Raw genomic sequence first — 19,595 nt, 5'->3', positions numbered from 1 at the left:
GCTGGATGATAACTTCCCACAACTTCCTACAGCTTCACCATTAAACCATCTTTCCAATCAGCCTCCATGTTTCTAGTGTCTCCCCCGCTCCTGCTTGAAAAACCAGATGTATATTTCTCCCAACAATATGTATGAACATATCTTTTTTTTCTCACACATCTTAGTGGGGAAATTATATCTTTAAATTGCTTCCCTTTTGGTTTTGATTTTTAGGGACGATTCTTTCTAAAGAAATTACTGTAACGCGCTCTACATGGAGCTGCCCTTGAAGAGTGTTCAAAGACTTCAGTTAGTCCAGAATGCGGCCGTGCGAGCGATTGTGGGTGCACCCAGATACACCCACGTTACACCTATCCTCCGCGAGCTGCACTGGCTACCCATTAGTCTCCGGACCCGCTTCAAGGTGCTGGTCGTCACCTATAAAGCCCTACATGGCATCGGACCTGGGTACCTGAGAGACCGCCTCCTGCCGATTACCTCCCATAGACCGATTAGGTCTCACAGGTTAGGTCTCCTCCGAATTCCATCTGCCAGCCACTGTCGGCTGGCGACTCCCCGGGGGAGAGCCTTCTCTGTTGCAGCCCCAGCCCTTTGGAACGACCTCCCCGTGGAGATCCGGACCCTTACTACCCTCCAGGCCTTCCGCAAAGCCACCAAGTCCTGGCTGCTCCAGCAGGCCGGGGGGCTTGTGAAATATCCAGCCCCACAGTAACTGTGGATGTTGCGTAGTTTAAGGTGTTGTCTTGTTTATTTATCCCCTTCCCTTGTTTATTGTAAGCCGCCCGGAGTCCTTCGGGAGATCAATAAACTAAACTAAACTAAACTAAATATACCATCACAAGCAAAATAATTCCTCTTGCACCCTTTTCCTTAAGAGAGGAAACAAAGGTAGCCTCTTTTATGGGCTACACTATGCTACACGAGCCTCTTTTATAGATTACGCTATGTACTCTTTTATAGGTTACACTATATTGGCTTAAAAAAAAACCTTTGGCTTAAGTTTCTTTTTTAAGCAAAAAAATAAAAACCTTAAAGGTGCCAGTCCAAACACAGGTGATTTTGCAAACTGACACAAAAAATGCCTTGAAATAAATGACAAACGTTCACCTGATGGGGAAATAAAACTTAAAAGACTTCTCATTCTTCCCACTCTCTCCCTTTACACACAGACCAACGAGTCCAAAGCAGGAACTTTAAAAAAAGGCAGTTTCAGGGAGTTATTTTTAAAACGCCGTTCCTATAACAGCCTGTGAATAACTCAGGTCTTTGATGTCCTGAAGGTGAGACTTCCTTGGACTCCCCCTTTTTGCTCAGAAAAGGAGGGGGCAGTTTCACAACGGAGGTGGTGGCTGGCAGACAGCAATTAGTTAACCCATCCTTCTGCCTGAATCCTCCTCCTCCTCCCCTCTCTGCCCTCCCAGAACCTGCGGTTAAGAAGTTGCATGAAATCATCAACAGGTTCCTTTAAAAAAAAAATGAAAGAAATTGATCATGGGGAGGGAAGGAGGGAGGATTTTAAGCTGAGCCACGTTTTCCTGCTGCATGGGGGCCACAGACATATATATAAACGAGGCTTAAATGTGCAGAAGGTCCTGTTTGCCAGCTGCTACTCCCCAGGCTATCTGATTGCCTTTCCAGCTTCTTAAAAGACTTGTAACGCCGCCCGTACAATGACCAAACTTCTATGCTGCACGTTGATGGTAAGTCTTTTCCCTCAAGGTTTGCTTTGGAAAGCACAAAGTAGTAAGGTTATTTCTTTCTGTTTCTTTAAAGCTGCGTTTGCCCCTCTTAAGCCTTTAGTAGGACTTTGATCTGTTGGAGCAAATTTGGGGCAAGCAAGCTCCCTTTTGTTTCTAGAAGTTAAAGGAAATGTTTCCCTGGCATTTTCTTTTTAATTTGAAGAAGGAGTATCTTCTGAACCTCATTGTATCTTCACATGATAGGGCTAAAACCATTGCAGGATGCCATTAGCTGGCTGATAGATCATCATTGTAAGTGTGGTTGTAAACTATGGGACAGAAAGTAAAGATCTATGGGATAGAACTGGATAGGTGTGCTTAATTTTAAATGGGTCTGCATGGATCACTATTGAGTGATCTTACCCAACATTAGCTACTCTGTTGGGAAAATATTTTCCAGGGTCTCAAACTGAGATGCTAAGCACAGAACTTTGGTCTTTCTACTGCTTTCTCCTAGTTAAATAACTACAAAACTTTGGGCATTTTCATACCTAGCTGTGTATACAGAGCTTCCAGTGACATTGAAGAGAATAGAAAACTTCCATAGATACTTTAGAAGCAGTAAACGATTATATGCACCATTAAATGCTGCCTATTCTTCAACTTCTTGAGCTGCTCCATTATGGAATTACAATCGGGATCATCATCTACTGAATTTATATCCCACCCTGGGAGAATCAATATCTATAAATGTAATTTATCACAGAATCAGCCCATAGCAAGGATGCCCTGGTGTTATTTTGAAGCTATATATTCAATATATTTCCTTTTGGGGAAAAGGAGGCAAAGGCTGTTTGATGAAATAACTGTGAATGCTTCCTTTATTTCCTGCCAAGTTTGTTTCATGTGTATAACTGGTGAATTAATAATATCTTTCACTGAGTCGGAAGCTTTTCAAAGAATAAAAGTCCTTGAGCTGTGATTTTTATATAGATTAGGTTTGGGTTTTTAAATGGAATTCCATCCGATAAGAAATGTCTTGCTCAAGCCTCATTTCCCCAGTGGTTATAAAGAAAAGCTTTGCGAAGTTGTTTTTATTTTATTCCCTGCCCCATGAAAACATAAGTATGAGATATGGGGGAAAAAGATCCAACTGAACCATATGTGTTGAAATAGCAATAGCAGTTAGACTTATATACCGCTTTACAGCCCCCTCTAAGAGGTTTACAGTGTCAGCATATTGCCCCTGACAATCTGGCTTCTCATTTTAACTGACCTTGGAAGGATGGAAGGCTAGGTCAACCTTGAGCTGGTGAGGATCAAACTGCCAAATTGCAGGCAGTCAGCAGAAGTAGCCGGCAGTACTGCATTCTAACCATTGTGCCGCCAGAGCTCAAATCCTTATGAACACCATACAGGTTTGCAAAGTGTTTCTCAAATTGTCCATTCATGCTAACTGATCAAAGAATATAAAATAATGGGAATATTCCAGCCCAGGTTTAAAACATGTCTACGTTCCATGAAGTTCAAGGATAGTCTAAATCAGGGGTGTCAAACTCACAGCATCATGTCATCATGTGATATATCGTGACTTTCCCCTTTCTCTAAATTGGAGGTGGGTGTGGCCAGTGCATGACGCATCTGGCCCAAGGGCCATGAGATTGACATCTCTGGTCTAAAGCATCTATGGCAGTGTTTCTCAACCTTGGCCACTTGAAGATGTCCGGACTTCAACTCCCAGAATTTCCCAGCCAGCATCCAGTTGAAGTCCGGACATCTTCAAGTGGCCAAGGTTGAGAAACACTGATCTATGGGCTTAATTTTTAAAGTTTTAATTTTGGCTGAATCAAGGAAATACAGGCTCCTCTGATTGACTATCTACAACAGGCAGTCCTTGAGTTGTGACCACAATTGAGCTCAACTTTTATGGTGCAAAGTGAAACATTCGTTAAATGACTTTTGCCCCATTTTACCACATTTCTCACCGCAGTTGTTAAGTGAATTCATTGCAGTTGTTCAATTAGGAACAGGTTTTTAACTGAATCTGGCTTCCCCATTGGCTTTGCTTGTCAGAAGGTTCCAGAAGGGATGGCAGGACATGACTCTCACCATCATAAATGTAAACCAATTGCCTAGCAACTGAATTTTGATCGTGTGACCATGGGGATGCTTCAGTGGTCTTAAATGTGGAAAAAATGGTCCATCAGTCACATTTTTCAGTGCTGTTGTAACTTTGAACAGTCACTCAATGAACTGTTGTAAGGTGAGGACTACCTGTATGGTGTATTAAGTTTTAGCACCCTGGCAATCTTAAACAGTTGCAACAGCTTTCTCTAGTTTTGTTTCATTGCCTTTATGAAACGTAGGTTTCACAGAATAGAAGGCATCCATCCCCTTTGGTTTCTCATCAGGTTTTAATTAAGTTAGCCAGGTGCTGCCACCTGCTGAAGATACTGAGCAATAGGAAGTGATGTTAGAAGCAACATAGAGTAGCTTTAATCATCCAATGCGATTCTGTTCCAGTTTAAAAGAAGATGGCTTAATGTTTATCTCGCTGTTTCAGTGAAACTCTCCTTTGGGTTGAGCCCAGGTTGGTACATTCACAGTCATCTTGGTTTGGATCTTCAAAAAAGAATCAAACAATTCCCTCTGTTAATGCAATTTAGAATTGCATTGGCCAAAAAAGCCCTAAATTGCATTGACAGAGGGATACAATCAAGATCAAGTGAGGTACTTATTCCACTTTATAAAGTCTTTGTAAGACTACACCTAGAGCACTGCATCCAGTTTTGGTCACCACACTATAAAAAAGATGTTGAGACTCCAGAAAGAGTGCAGAGAAGAGGATGATTCCATGATTTGGTGGCCTTCGTTTGCTTTTAAGAGCGTTGAAAAGAGAAGAAACTAGAACCGATTAATTGTTTATTAGTTATTGGCTCTAATAGCTGAACTGAATCTCTATCACCAGGACAAGTTATCTTCCTGAATATTAGACCCCCCCAAAAATAGTGGTTTGGGGATAATCAAGTTTATGTCCTGCTGGTGAGCTTCCATTTGTTGGCTGCAGCCAGAAGTAGAATGAGAGGCAGACTAGATTTTTGCCTGGAGGCAATTACAATGTTCTTACATAATGTAGAAAAGCGAATGCCAGAATTTACAAATTTGCCTTGGCACTGGCCCAGCCCTTGGCAGCTGCCATCAAAGAAAAACTAGGTTTCAGGATGTGTTTGTAATTTCAAACAGAGGATGCTTTATCTGTTTTAGTAACTTTGAGCGTTCCTCTGCGGTCTGGGTGAAAAACCCAAAACCGAAGCATATAATCAATTTTGAAAAAACTAGTTTTTTTATTTAAAAAAAATAAAAATCACAAGGCTGTGATTGAAAGAGGGAAAAAAAGATAACTTGAAGGAATATGGGCTCTGCTGGTCACTGCCATCCAATCTGTATTTATTTCACAAGAGTGGAGCGGTGACATTGGCTTTCATTTGAAGATCAGGGGGGAAACTTGCGAAAGTTCAGAATTCAATTAATAAAATGTAATTTTCCAAAACATCTTCGGGCGAAGCCCCAAAAGGATAGAAGTCAAGTCTCCTTTGAACTGAATTGTCATTCATCTTATTTTGATGATAACGGTACAGATGTAATTGCCCTTAGCTTTATTATTTGAATACTAGACCCTATTTAACAAAATGAAATTCAATGTAGAAAAAAAGTAAGGTGTTACACTTAGGCAGGAAAAAGCAAAGGTACGAGTGCAGACTAGATGAAATTTGCTCAACAGCAGTAACTGTGAGAGGGATCTCACAGTCCTAGTGGACAATCACTTAAATATGTGCTAGCAAGGGTGTGGCAGCAGCCAAAAAAGTCAATGCAATCCTAGGCTGCATTAACAAGAGGGACAGAATCAAGATCATGAAAAGGGATACTATATAATGCCTTGGTAAGACCACACATGGAATACAGTTTTGATCACCGCAATATAAAAAAAAAGATATTGAAACACTGGAAAGAGTGCAGAGAAGAGAGACGAAAATGATTGGGAGGGGGCTGAAGGTTAAAACACATGAAGAACAGTTGCAGGAATTGGGTATGTCCAGTGAAAAGAAGAACTAGGGGTGACATAATAGCAGTGTTCCAATATTTGAGGGGCTGCCACAAAGAAGAGGGAGTGAACCTATTTCCACCAGAAGCAATGGATAGCAATAGATGGCAAGACAAGAAGCAATGGATAGAAACTGAACAAAGACAAAAACAATCTGGAACTAAGGAGAAATTAAATTAAGAACAATCAGCCAGTGGAACAACTTGCTTTCAGAAGTTGTGGGTGCTCCAACACTGGAGGCTTTTAAGAAGGGATTGGACAACCATTTGTCTAAAATAGTATAGGATCTCCTACTTGAGTGTGGGGTTGGACTAGAAGACCTTCAAGGTCTATTCTATTCTGATTATCTATCTATCTATCTATCTATCTATCTATCTATCTATCTATCTATCTATCTATCTATCATCTATCTATCTATCTATCTATCTATCTATCTATCTATCTATCTATCTATCTATCTATCTATCTATGAATAGATCAAGTCTACTTAGCTTCTTAATCCAGAGAAGGTTTTCTAAAAAGAAAATAATAACTCTTTGTATAATACTGGCGTGTTTTTAACATTTTGGGAGATAACATCTGTAGTTTTAATTAGATATATTATGGCAAATTTTCAGGCTAACTAATACAATGGAAGGTTACTGTAAATGACAATTGGTTCAAGTTGACAGGCAGAGATGATAAAATTTGTCATAATGGTCTTTGACAAATATCTGAGATCTTACTTAGTACTGGTAGTCAATATTTTCTAGTAACTTGCCACTTGTAGGACCCCAGTTTCCCTGTGATAAATCTTTTTATTTTTATTTTATTCTTTTATTTTTAACATATTATGATGTTGGTTTCAAAATATGGTTTATAATTTAATTCAATGTGTTAATCCAACCAAATCGTAGTTATAAAGGATGACTTAGTACTCGAGGGCACCATCAACGTATTGCAATACTACTACTACTACTACTACTACTACTACTACTACTACTACTAATAATAATAATAATAATAATATAAAGTTTAACAATGTTTTTATTTTATTTCATTAGTTATTGGATCTCTCAGTCAAGTGGACAATCCAGGAAACTCTTCCCCCAAAGTATCTCCATTATGATCCTATCACCTCCCGCCAGCTGATGTGTGACCAATGTCCTCCAGGAACCTATGTCAAACAGCATTGTACAGCCACAGCGAAGACGGAATGTGCTCTTTGTCCAGATCAAACTTATACAGATGAATGGAACGATAATGAAGAATGTCACTACTGCAATGTGGTATGCAAGGAACTGCAATACGAAAAGATGACATGCACCAGCACCAGAAACCGTGTCTGTGAGTGTGTAGAAGGACGGTACCTCAACATTGAATTCTGTTCGAAGCACACAGCATGTCCTCCTGGATTTGGCGTTGTTCAGAAAGGTAGGTATCTTCTTCTTTTGAAGAGATGATTTCAAGATTGCTCAACCATCAAAAGCTGTTTCAGGGTCACTTAGGGTGAGTAAAATAATAATAATAATAATCTCTTCCGGGCAAGAACATGGAAAAGTTACTGCTCCAAGCCAGCCAGGTGTTATGATAAAAGAGTAAACAGTGGTTTAATCCTATCCTAAAAATTAAAAAAAAACCCCATAGACTGATTTAATTGAAGCAGAATTTATTGAAGAGACGTTATGCTAGAATGGCTAGTAATCGGAGTGAGGGTCACGCTCAGCAAATAATCACACGGGATGAACAAATATATTAACTGCATTTGATTTAGGGATGGGATTCAGCCAGTTCGGCCTGGTTCAAGCAAACTGGATGCTAATTTTACATCTCGTTTGCTGAACCGGTAGTTGCGAGGACTGGCCCTACCCACCTTGCCCCTCCCCTCCCAGGTGTTGCCATGCGGCCCATTTTAGATGCCAGGTAAATGCGGGGCCCGTACAGAGCAGAGGTGGGTTGCTGCCAGTTTTACTATCAGTTCTCAACTCGTGTGCACATGCGCAGAACAATTTACAGTGAATTGCGCATGCACAGTCACTAAAAACCAAAATGATGGCGACCCAGCACCGGTGAGGGAACTGGTTCGGGGGCGTGGCAAGCCTGGGTCGCTGCCAGTTCTGCGACCCAAACCTGAATTCCACTACCAGTTTGGCCGAACTTGAAGCAACCCACCTCTGGCAGAGAGGCTCTGGGAGAGTGAAAAATGTGTGGCACGACAAAACCGCGCTCGTCAAAATAGCAGTGATAAAATCGCATCGCTAAAGCCGCGACGTCATCACCGTGCGTCATCACCGCCGCGGCAACAGCGCGGCAACAGAAGGGCGCTTTAAAACGGCGCTGCGGCAGAAAGCCAATTTCAATTAAGGTAAGGGTTAGGATTAGGTTTAGGGGTTTGTTTTAGGGTTTGTTTTAGGGTTAGGTTTAGGGTTAGGTTTAGGGTTAGGTTTAGGGTTAGGTTTAGGGTTAGGTTTAGGGTTAGGTTTAGGGTACTAAGTGCTTGGGAATGCGCGGATTTGCCCTCCGCGATTATGTCATCGCGGTAGGGTCGCATTTTTCCTTAGCGCTTCGAACGTCGCGAATTAGTCTTCGCGCTTATGTCTCCGCGGATAAGGGCTTCGCGGATTTGTGGTGGAACCGAAAAACGGGCTTGGTGGAAATTCTGGAAGTCCAGAAATGGACCCATTTCTGGCCTCCAGAGGGCCTCTGGAGCCCATGTTAGGACAAAAATTTCCACGCACCTCTGCTGTGATGCAGGAGGGCCGAATAGGCCCACCATGGCCATGCCCACTCAGTACCCAGGGAGAGAACCGATTGCTAAAACGTTTGAATCCCACCCCTGATTTGATATTATTATATTTTAAATTACAGTATAATTATTCTGTTTCTATTAATCAAAAGAATAGTGTAGTACAAAGAATAAACAAGTTGGCAGCCATGGCAGAAGTCTTTTGGAAATCCAATTAGGAGCCTAATAATTATCCAAGTAATGCCACAAGTTTTAACGTGTCCAGCAACATGAGGATATTATTTAGTTAGATAAGAAAATGTCTGCAAGAAAACAACTAAGCTTCGAGAGCACCAAGGACACACCCTACATTAATATTGGTACAGATAGGAATGAATGAACCAGGATGATGAGGGGACTGGAGACTAAAACATGAAGAATGGTTGCAGGAACTGGGCATGGCTAGTCTAGTGAAGAGAAGGACCAGGGGAGACACGATAGCAGTCTTCCAATATTTGAGAGGCTCCCACAGAGAAGAGGGGATCAAGCTATTTTCCAAAGCACCTGAAGACCAGATAAGGAATAATGGATGGAAACCGAACAAGGATAGATTGAACTTGGAAATAAGGAGAAATTTTCTGATGGTGAGAACAATCAACCAATGGAACAGAAGTTGCCTTCAGAAGTTGTGGGAGCCTCATCACTGGAGGCTTTCAAGAAGAGATTGGACTGCCATTTGTCAGAAATGTTGTAGGGTCTCATGCTTGGGTGGGTGGGTGGGTATTGGACCAGAAGACCTACAAAGTCCCTTCCAACTCTGTTAATCTGTATCTGTAATAATTTAAAGCCATCTGAGCAGGAGATACGATCAGAGGAAAGCAATGCCATGAAACCAACATCAAAAAAGAAGTTACTAGGACCTACTTAAGTAATGGTTAGATGCAAGTATGAAAACGCTCTTACTAAGCTTACTATTTTTGCCATCTGCTTGGAACTGTAAAAACAAACATCCACCTGGCTTTGAACACTTCCTAAATAAGCCTGCTCAAATGAACATGATGGATGGTATATTTCTTGTGAGAACTTGCAAGAACCATCTTCTCGGACTGTAACCAAAAGAATGTTGCTGGCAGCCGAACAAAATATTCTTGTAATGATAATGACTAATCTAACGGTGGTTGCAAATTGCGTTCCACTGAGTAACATGATGGAGTGCCCTCTTTCATGGGAACATTATCTGAGATGCAATATTTATGGGTGATAACTAATAAAAATTTCCATTGGGAAGAAGGTGATTCCAGAGCCTTGTGTGCCTCAGCAAACAGTAGAAATGTTAATTGATATAGCACTAGGAGAATAATTATAACAATATTAGAGCAGCGGTGGGTTTCAAATCTTTTTAGAACCTCTTCTGTAGGTGTGGCCTGCTTTGTGGGAGTGGCAGCTTGACAGCTTTAAGACTTGTGGACTTCAACTCCCAGAATTCCTCCTCCAGTCATGTTGGCTCAGGAACTCTGGCATTGAAGTGTGCAAGTCTTAAAGCTGTCACGTTACAAGACCGGGTGGGAGTGGCTTGCCAGCCATGTGACTGGGTGGGCGTGGCCAACTTGTAAAATGTGGTGAAACTCACTTAACAACGTTGTTGCTTAGCAACCAAAATGTTGGCTCAGAAACTCTGGCATTTGAAGCACGCAGGTCTTAAAGCTGTCAGGTTACAAGACCCTTGCACCCCTAACCCTTTAGGAAAAAAAACCCAGGGGTGTTCAAACTTGACAGCTTTAAGACTTGTGGACTTCAACTCCCAGAATTCCTCCTCTCACTCTTCATCTTGATGATGTGTGGATGGGCGGGGGGAGGGAGCTGGAACCGGTTTTAAACGGCACTGTAGATTTGTGGAACCTTTTCTATAGAAGAGGTTAGAACTGGCAGGAACCCACCCCTGTATTAGGGTATCAATGAAACCCATAAAAAGCCCTAGGGATTGCACAAAATTAAACCACCTTCAGTTTTTAGCTCTTGTGGGTGAGAACTAAACTGTGTCTCAATTTATGTTTCATAGCACCTAAAAAGCCTAAAAGATTTAAAGAAATGGCACCTATGAAATCTGCAACAATACTTTGCCACAGCGTCTGCTTCTCTGCATAATAATGTTTATGATGATAATATTTTCCACTGCAAGTTCCATATGAACATAGTGACTATAACAGCCTTCATTCTCACCTCCAAGTTTAATTTACTTTTGAAAATATTTTAATTTAAAAGAGAGCACACACCAAACAATTGCTCTAAAAACAACCTGATTATCCTGGGGGGGGGGGGGGGGAAACCAGTATATAGTATTTGACGTGTTAGTTTTCACTATCTTTTATTTTTTCTTGGAAAATTTCATAGTTATCTAGTCACTGAAAGTAGAATCAATATATAACATTTACAGAGTTACTTTAACAAATTATGACTTGCCTTTAAAAGTCATTTAGTGTTTCCAAGTACATAACTTATCTAATTCTGTCCTTTGGTCAAAGATAATAGTAGTAATAGTAATAATTGTAGTAGTAGTAGTAGTAATAATAATAACAACAACAACAGCAGCAGGAAGCTGCAATAAGATACATCAACAAATTGCAGCTTCCTGCCATAACACCAGCAGAACTGCAAAAAACTGGGCTACTTGAAACACTGTATATTTTAGGAAGGTACTTGGTTGATACCTAGGATGAAGAAATCGTGTGTTGTCACAATAGTAATTGGAGCCCTTGGAGCAATACCTAAAGGGCTACCTCGCTATTTGGAAATTCTAAATTTATAGGACTTGAACATTCTGATTCTACAAAAAACCACCCTACTTGGAACAGCTTATATACTCCGACTTACCTTAACAGTTCCTAGGTCCTTGGTTAGGACTCGAGCTGTTGAGCTACCAACCAGCCCCAAAGGCTGTGAATCTCACCAAAGATTAATTACATAATAATAATAATAACAACAACAATATATATTTTAAGAAGGTATTTGGTTGATACCTAGGACGCTGGCAGCGACCTGTATCAACCATTAGCACCAGTCAATGGTATTTGTGATGCATTTTTGAATGTTCGGTTGACCGAGTTTCATGTTTAATGAATAAAAGAAATAATAACAATAACAATTGCAATAGTAAATAATACTTCTACCTCATTCTTAGCAAGGATAAGTATAAAATGTATAAAAATTAACCTATAGATACAGTATGTATGCAAGATGGTTTGGAAAAAAAAGTAACCATTTTCTTATTACACAAACGGAAATTTGCTCAGAAGAAGCTTAAATCTGTCTGATCAAGTTGGAAGCCCCAAAGCCATCCATGAAAGAGTGACCATGAATGATAAAACACCAGCTGGTTGATAAACCCTTTTCTGGTTCCAAATTGCGTAAGAGATTAGGGTTATTAAGCATCAACAGGCTATAATGTAGGGTTGACTTGCTCCATAAAACTCACACAGGAATAATTTTAAAAGCCAGCTTCAAAATAAGTAATATTTGTTGTCTGCCGAATGACACAATCGAATTGATTTCAGTGTCCAGAATAAAAAGGAGATAATTCATTAAAAGTGTTTAGGAACTGTTTTATCAGTGGTGTTATCTGTGGGAACAAAAGCACCAGTTTCTTCATCAGCTCTTCTAACAGCTGCTATTCTCTTTTTATTTGACAACAGGAATGGGTAATAACAACCTGCCGTTTTGAATTTCCCACAGTTCCATCAACTTTCTGACATAAGGTGGTAGAATATTAAAATAACACCCTCTTTTTTGGCATGTTACTTCCTATCAGTACTCTGAAGGCACATTATGGCTCAGCAGGTATTCTGGCTCATTTAGGAGAAATGCAAAATGTGGATAATTAGGAAATTATCAAACCAGGGATCTGTGTTAGTTCATTGTCTCAAGCCAGCCAGAGACAAGATACTGATGCTAATTTTATCCTTGGGATGGGGATGGGAATCCGCTGATCAACTACAGTTTTGGAATTTAGGAGTTAGGTGGACTATTCAGTAACCCAGGAGTGTCAAACTCAAGGTCCATGGGTTGAATCAGACCACAGAGTGCTTAAATCTGTCTGCGAAGCTACCCTGGAAACAATGAAGGACCTGCCCACCTGTGCTTCTGCTAGCGAAAACGGAGCTCAGGAGAGCCACATGCGGCCCTCCCAAACTCTGTTTTCAACCGCGGCAGCCCTCTGCCAGTGAAAATGGAACTCAGGGGGCCACGCGGAGGGCTGCAGGAGGCTGTCATGATTGAAAATGGAGCACGGGAGGGCTGCACGCAGCCCCACCGACCTATGTATTTTCTGGCAGAGGGCTGCAGGAGGCCATTGCAGCCGAAAACGGATGTTGAGCTGGCCACATTCACCCTGGTCACACCCACCTGGCTCCCTAAGGTCCAACACAACCCTGTTGCGGCCCTCAATGAAATTGAGTTTGATACTCCTGCAGTAACCATTCAGCATCATCTGAATTTCTTCTTCTTCCTCTTCCTCCCTCTCTTCTCCCCCTCCCTCCTCTTCCTCCCACATCCTTCCTCCTCTTCCCCAAAAGTTATTTGATGAGAATATGTGGCAGTGTGGCACCTGTCTCCCAGTTTTTAAAGAAGCATGCTTTTTCTCAGGATCATGTGGAAGCTGTATAAGACAACTGGGAAATCATTGGAAAAGATGCAGTTGCTTTAATTAGTTGCACTTCTGATTTTATATAAGCTCCTATTTTCCCAAGTATCTTTTCCTAATCATTGTTGAAGTGCCTAATGTTTATGATAGATGATACAGACAGTCAGACAGACAGACACACAAACACACACACACACACACACCAAAGGTGGTATTCAGCAGGTTCTAACCAGTTATGGAGAACCGGTAGCAGAAAGTTGGAGTAGTTCAGAGAACCAACCAGTAAATACCACCACTGACTGGCCCCGCCCGCATCTATTCTTTGCCTCCCGAGTCCCAGCTGATAGGGAGGAAATGGGGATTTTGCAGTATCCTTCCCCTGCCACTCCCACCAAGCCATGCCCACCAAGCCATACAACGCCCATCAAGGCACGACCACAGAACCGATAGTACATATGGGTGTGTGTGTGTGTGAGAGAGAGAGAGAGAGAGAGAGAGAGAGAGAGACAGAGAGAGACAGAGAGAGACAGAGAGACAGAATGAATGAATGAATGAATGAATGAATGAATGAATGAATGATAGATAGATAGATAGATAGATAGATAGATAGATAGATAGATAGATAGATAGATAGATAGAGTTTCTGGTTGAGTCAGACTACTTTTGAATGAATCTTCCATTTGGCTGAATGTTTCATTTAAAAGCTAGGTAGGTGAAAAATAGTATCCTTCCTGTAATAGGATTTCTTTGTGCAGTGTTATTGTTTTTCATTTAACCTGGACAAAATACAAATAATATCTTCCGTCATCTTCTGAAGTGAAATAGCTCCTTTCTCTGGGGAGGTTTCTGAATTTTTTTTTTTTTTTTTTTTACAAAACCAAAAGATCAGGGCGAGATTTAAAACAATCTACCAAAATATGCCGCGTGGCAGTTTTTCCTCTTTCAAAGAATATCAGATGGTTTTTCATTTCTGTCCTTGGTGTTGTTGCCATTGTTGAATGGGAAATTCTTGAAGTGTTATAAACAAAGTGATTGATAAATGGTTTTTTTTTTTTTTAAAATCACCTCTTCCCTTTTCTGCAGGTACCCCTGAAAGCGACACCGTTTGCGCGAGATGTCCAGAAGGATATTTCTCTAGTGATAGATCATCCAAAGCTGCTTGTCAAATGCACACTAACTGCAGCGCCCTGAGTCTCAAATTGGTCCAGAAAGGGGACTCCACACATGACAATGTGTGCCAGGGAGAAGACAGTGACAGATTGGATCAGTCATGTGGAATCGGTGTGTATATAATCCAAAAAAGGAAAATACAGGTAGTCCTCGAGTTACGACCACAATGGAGCCCAACATTTATGTTGCTAAGTGAAACATTTGCTATACGTGAGTTTGCCCCCCAATTTACGACTTTCCTTGCCACGGTTGTTAAGTGAATCATTGCATTGGTTAAGTTAGTAACATGGTTGTTAAATGATCCTGGCTTTCCCAGGGACTTTGCTTGTCAGAAGGTCGCAAAAGCTGATCGCATGACCCCCGGGACACTGCAACCGTCATAAATATGAACCAGTTGCTGAGCATCTGAATCTGAATATGGATTGCGTGGCCATGAGGATGCTGCAACGGTTGTAAGTGTGAAAAATAGTCAGAAGTTAACTTTTTTTGGGGTGCCGTTGTAACTTTGAGCCGTCACTAAATGAACTGTTGTAAGCCGAGGACTACCTGTAATGAAATTCCTCACGGGTTTACAACTGACACACAGTTAGGAACGCAGTGAGAATTTATTTAATTTTGATTTTGTAGATTATACCTACCAGTCTAATATGCAGATTGGAAAATTATTGTCCGGTGGAAGGATTCTCATATAGAAAAGATAGAATGGATTTATTCATTATTGCCTGTGTGGACAGAAGCAAAACCAATGGGTTGAATCAGGGGTGAAATGCTACCAGTTTAGGCCTGTTCACCCAAACTGGTAGTAAAAAATATTTAAAAAGGTAAAAAATATTCCGACGATTGCACAACCAAAAACAGGGTGGGTGGGTTTTTTTTTTCCATTTTTGCTTCCAGCAGGCTTCCCTGAGGCCTGCTAGGCCAAAAACAGGGGGAGGGGGTGCTGAGAAAGACAGAAGGAAAGAAAGACAGAGAGAGAGAGACAGAAAGAAAGAAGAGAGAAAGAAAGAGAAAGAAAGAAAAAGAAAGAAAGGGAGGGAGGGAAAAAGGAGAGGAAGGAAGGACTACAACCTGGCACTAGATGAAGCTTCAGAGGATAATCCAGGGCTGGAAGGGACCTGGAGATCATCTAGTCCAACCCTGCTCCAGCAGGACATTGTTAAAGTGAGTTTCTGCCTCTTGATCCCCCAGTTACATGACTACAGAATCACATGACCCCAACAAGCCAGGCGTACAGAACCGGTAGTTAAAAAAAAATAGATTTCACCACTGGATTGAATCAATATGAAAATAGTTTCAGACTAAATATCACGAGGAAATTTCTGACTGTATAATGGGAAGGAATAGAATGTCATATGAACTAGGCAAATACAGGGAGTCCTTGTCTTACAACAGTTCATTTAGTGACTGTTCAAAGCTACAACATCATAGAAAAAAGAGAGTTATGACCATTTTTCACACTTACAACCGTTGCAGCATCCTCATGAGCATGTGATCGAAATTCAGATTTTTGGCAACTGGTTCATATTTATGACGGTTGCAGTGTCCTGGCGTCATGTGTTCGCCTTTTGTAACCTGACAAGCAAAGTCAATGAAGAAGCCAGATTCGCTTAACAACCATGTTACTAACTCAACAACTGCAGTCATTCACTTGGCATTGTGGCAAGCAATGCCATAAAATGAGGCAAAGTTCATTTGACAACTGTCTCACTTAGCAAGAGAAATTTGGGACTATCCTTTGATTGATGTTTCAGATCAGAATCTGGAATGTCATTTTCAAAGGTATTCTAGTGGATCCTGCCTTCAATGCATGATTGAACTAAACAGACCTCCAAAATCCTTCCAAATGTATGATTCTATGAAATAAGTAACTATGAAATTGATACAAATCACAAATGCATTTTTTCAATTCAAAATGGTGTTGGCATTTTCTCCATTGTGTTGGCCTCATTGTCTTTGCCTTTAAAAATTTATATGTGTGTGTGTGTGTGTGTGTGTGTGTGTGTGTATGTATGTATGTATGTATGTATATATATATATATATATATATATCTGGAAACAAATGCTGTGAGGGTAAGACACCCCTAACACCCCTTGGGGTGTTTGTTCTGTTAAGATACAATCTGTTGTGCCTTAAAATGGCTTCTACTGTACTGCCGTAAAATGACTTCTATACTATACAGTGCAGTGGAGTTGCCATGGTAATGGCTTCACAGTACTCCACAAGGGGGCTCCCTCTGGTAAGGGGGAAAATTGAACATTAGAAATTATGTTTGGTCCGGAAAATTCCCCCCTATAAATAAATACCCAGGGTTATCAGCTATTATCATTATATCAGAACTTTGCACAGCAACACTCTCTGGCTTGTTGCAGCCTGGAATGACACCTTCTCTTTGTTGGAGTTCTCTGTGAATCTTCTGCTGAGCAAATGTAGAGGCTCACTTTCTCCAGGGAAGCAACACAGTGCAGCTGCCCTATTTGAAGTGAGTGTCATCCTGCTTCAAAAGTATATTTTATACACTTTGCCTTCCAAAGGAAGCATTCTGTTAACACTTGCAAAGTGTTAAGTTCAAAACAAAAAATCCCATTCTTTTTCAGTAGGCTCCAATCCCTGTTGGTCTGCATAGCATTATAGCTTTTAGGGGAAAAAATGTACTGTGCTTTCTCACAGCAGTTTTTGACAGTTGCCCCAAAGGTTAATGTCCTGATTTTAAAGTCAGTATCTGCATGCTTTTAGATGTCACCTTGTGTGAAGAAGCGTTCTTCAGGTTCATCGTGCCCAAAAAGCTATCTTCCACCTGGCTGAGCACCCTCATGGACAGCCTGCCTGGGGTGAAGATCAATCTTGAAAACAGAGAAATAATTAAACAGAAGAGCAGCCTGCAAGATCAGACCTTCCAGCTGCTGAAGCTGTGGAAAGAGCAAAATAAGGACCATCGTACAGTCAAGAATATTGTCCAAGGTACGTACTAAAGAAAAGCAAGGGATTAGGTTTACCAACTGGGCCCGTTTATGTAAAATGTTTGTTCCTGAGTATAGATTAAATCACCACAACAGTCAACGCAATCAGTTGAAGGTGGACATTGTGGTTCTCACCTCACTCATCGGAGCAGCTTTTGAGTACATAAGCCACGTGCCCATGTATCTTTTAGTTAGACGCTGGAGAACTGAGTGTATGAAAGTAGGAGACCAAGTGCAAAGCAACAGATTATTGGGTAGTTTCCCCTTTCTCTTTTCTTCTTTGCTTTTAGCGCTCAGTGGGTTGAGGGGATTTTCTATGGCTGCAGTATCTATAGCAGCCTGGAGCAAGATAAGAACTGTCATTCCTTATCTTTAGCGTTTGAAGTCAGTGGAGGTGACTACAATCCATCTTAAAAGTGCTTTGAAGGTTAGGGTGTTCAAATAAACACCCTTTATTTATTTGAAAATCGGCTTTCCACTTACTCCTAAACATTACATAAAGGTGCCACAGCCACAACTTCCTCCCTGCTATTTCTCCATGAAGTTGCCTTCATCTTTCATCCTTAGTTCAGGAATAAGGTAAAGGTTCCTTCGCACATGTGTGCTAGTCATTGGTGGTGCTCATCTCCATTTCAAAGCCGAAGAGCCAGCACTGTCTGAAGACGTCTCCGTGGTCATATGGCCGGCATGACTAAACGCCGAAGGCACACAGAGTACTGTTACCTTCCCACCATTTTTCTACTTGCATTTTTCCATGCTTTTGAACTGCTAGGTTGGCAGAAGCTGGGACAAGTAACAGGAGCTCACCCTGTTATGCGGCGCTAGGGATTCGAACCGCCGAACTGCCAACCTTCTGATCGACAAGCTTAGTCACGGAGCCACCACATCCCTAGTTCAGGAATAGGACAGGCTAAAGTTATTATTAGATGTGTTGGTGTTAAAATAGTTTCCTCCTTTACTGGGATATCATCTAAAGCAACCTCAAAATGGGTAAAAGCAGTTAAAAGATTGTGATCAGGAGAAAAGGCATTAAAAAGGCAAGATCATGACAAGGGGAAGAGAAAATTTCCTACAGGTATAGAGTTCTAGAGCCAGTTTGATGTTACTGTTTTGTTCTCCCCAGGAGCAACCTCTGTTCCCATGGGATAGAAGGTCACCTAGCCAAAACAATCCTCACTCTATTTATTTGCTCCTCCCCACCCACCTTAAAATGTGGCGAGCCAGAAAACCCCCGTTACATAATAAAGAGAAAAAAAGGAATAAATGAGTATAATAGAGAGCTAAATAAAATGGCTACACATATGTCAAATTGGGGCTTGACAGCTGGTATTGTGCCTAAGGCAGGACTAGAACTCCCAGCCTTCTGGTTTCCAGCCCATGCCGTTAACCATTTCCCAAAATAAATGGGTACAAAATGAAAATTCTTTTAGAGACATCTGGCATTATTCTATCTGTATGGAATCTAATCGACCCGCATGGCATTGTATCCATAAACTCAGATCTCCGCTTTCACTGCTTTTAATTTGTAGGGTAGATTTCAAGAAAGTATTGACAGAAAGAAGGGCTTATGTCCACCAGCATTGTAGCAATGGAGATAGGATCAATCATATTTTTGTGACCTTAATGATGAGAACTAAACAAGTTTAATTCTCTTTTTTTTTTTTAGGTATCGATCTTTGTGAAAATAGTGTTTTAAAGCACATTGGCCATCTCAACATCACCCTTGAGCAACTCAATACCCTGATGGAAAATTTGCCAGGGAAAAATGTCGGCAGAGAAGAAATTGAACAGATTTTTGGGATGTGCCAATCCACAGAGCCAATTCTGAAGCTCTTGAATTTGTGGAGGATAAAAAATAAAGACCAAGACACCATCAAGAGTTTGATGTTTGGACTGAAGCATCTGAAATCATACCACTTCCCCAAAACAACAATTCAAGGTTTTCGGAAGGTGGTGAAATTCCTCCACAGCCCCACGATGCATAGATTATACCAGAAGCTTTTCTTAGAAATGCCAGGAAACCAGATCCATTTGGTAAAAATGAGACATGGGTAGTTTTAAGTTCTCTGATCTTTCATTTGCCACTTGCTGCTAGCAATAATTAAATGGGGGAGGGGAAATGTTTTCCAATATGATAATGCTTATTTATATTTATGTCACAGACTCGGATAGCTTAGACTATCTTATAATTTTTGTTGTTGTTTTGTAACATTAAAATGCTTACCTGGATTCTGACTCCATCCAAGAATTCCAGTGAATTCCATGGACATAGAGAGAAATAATAGCAAAAAAAAAAAAAGTTTAAAAAAAGCATCCCGATTTGCTATTTATATTAATTTGAAATCT

General features: G+C 40.9%; 1 protein-coding gene across 1 annotated transcript; it reads left to right on the top strand.

Annotated features, from left to right (window-relative positions):
- The first annotated feature begins 1,670 nt into the window (after window positions 1–1,670).
- On the top strand, window positions 1,671–19,304 carry TNFRSF11B (TNF receptor superfamily member 11b). Its single transcript, XM_032223384.1, has 5 exons — window positions 1,671–1,700; window positions 6,825–7,194; window positions 14,205–14,402; window positions 17,026–17,250; window positions 18,916–19,304. The coding sequence occupies exons 1-5, from the start codon at window positions 1,671–1,673 to the stop codon at window positions 19,302–19,304; spliced, it is 1,212 nt and encodes a 403-aa protein (XP_032079275.1).
- The last annotated feature ends 291 nt before the right edge of the window (window positions 19,305–19,595 follow it).

This window comes from Thamnophis elegans, chromosome 8, assembly GCF_009769535.1.
Source record: "Thamnophis elegans isolate rThaEle1 chromosome 8, rThaEle1.pri, whole genome shotgun sequence".
In the NCBI taxonomy this organism is placed as follows: domain Eukaryota; kingdom Metazoa; phylum Chordata; class Lepidosauria; order Squamata; family Colubridae; genus Thamnophis; species Thamnophis elegans.
This window is presented reverse-complemented; position numbering and strand designations above follow the sequence as displayed.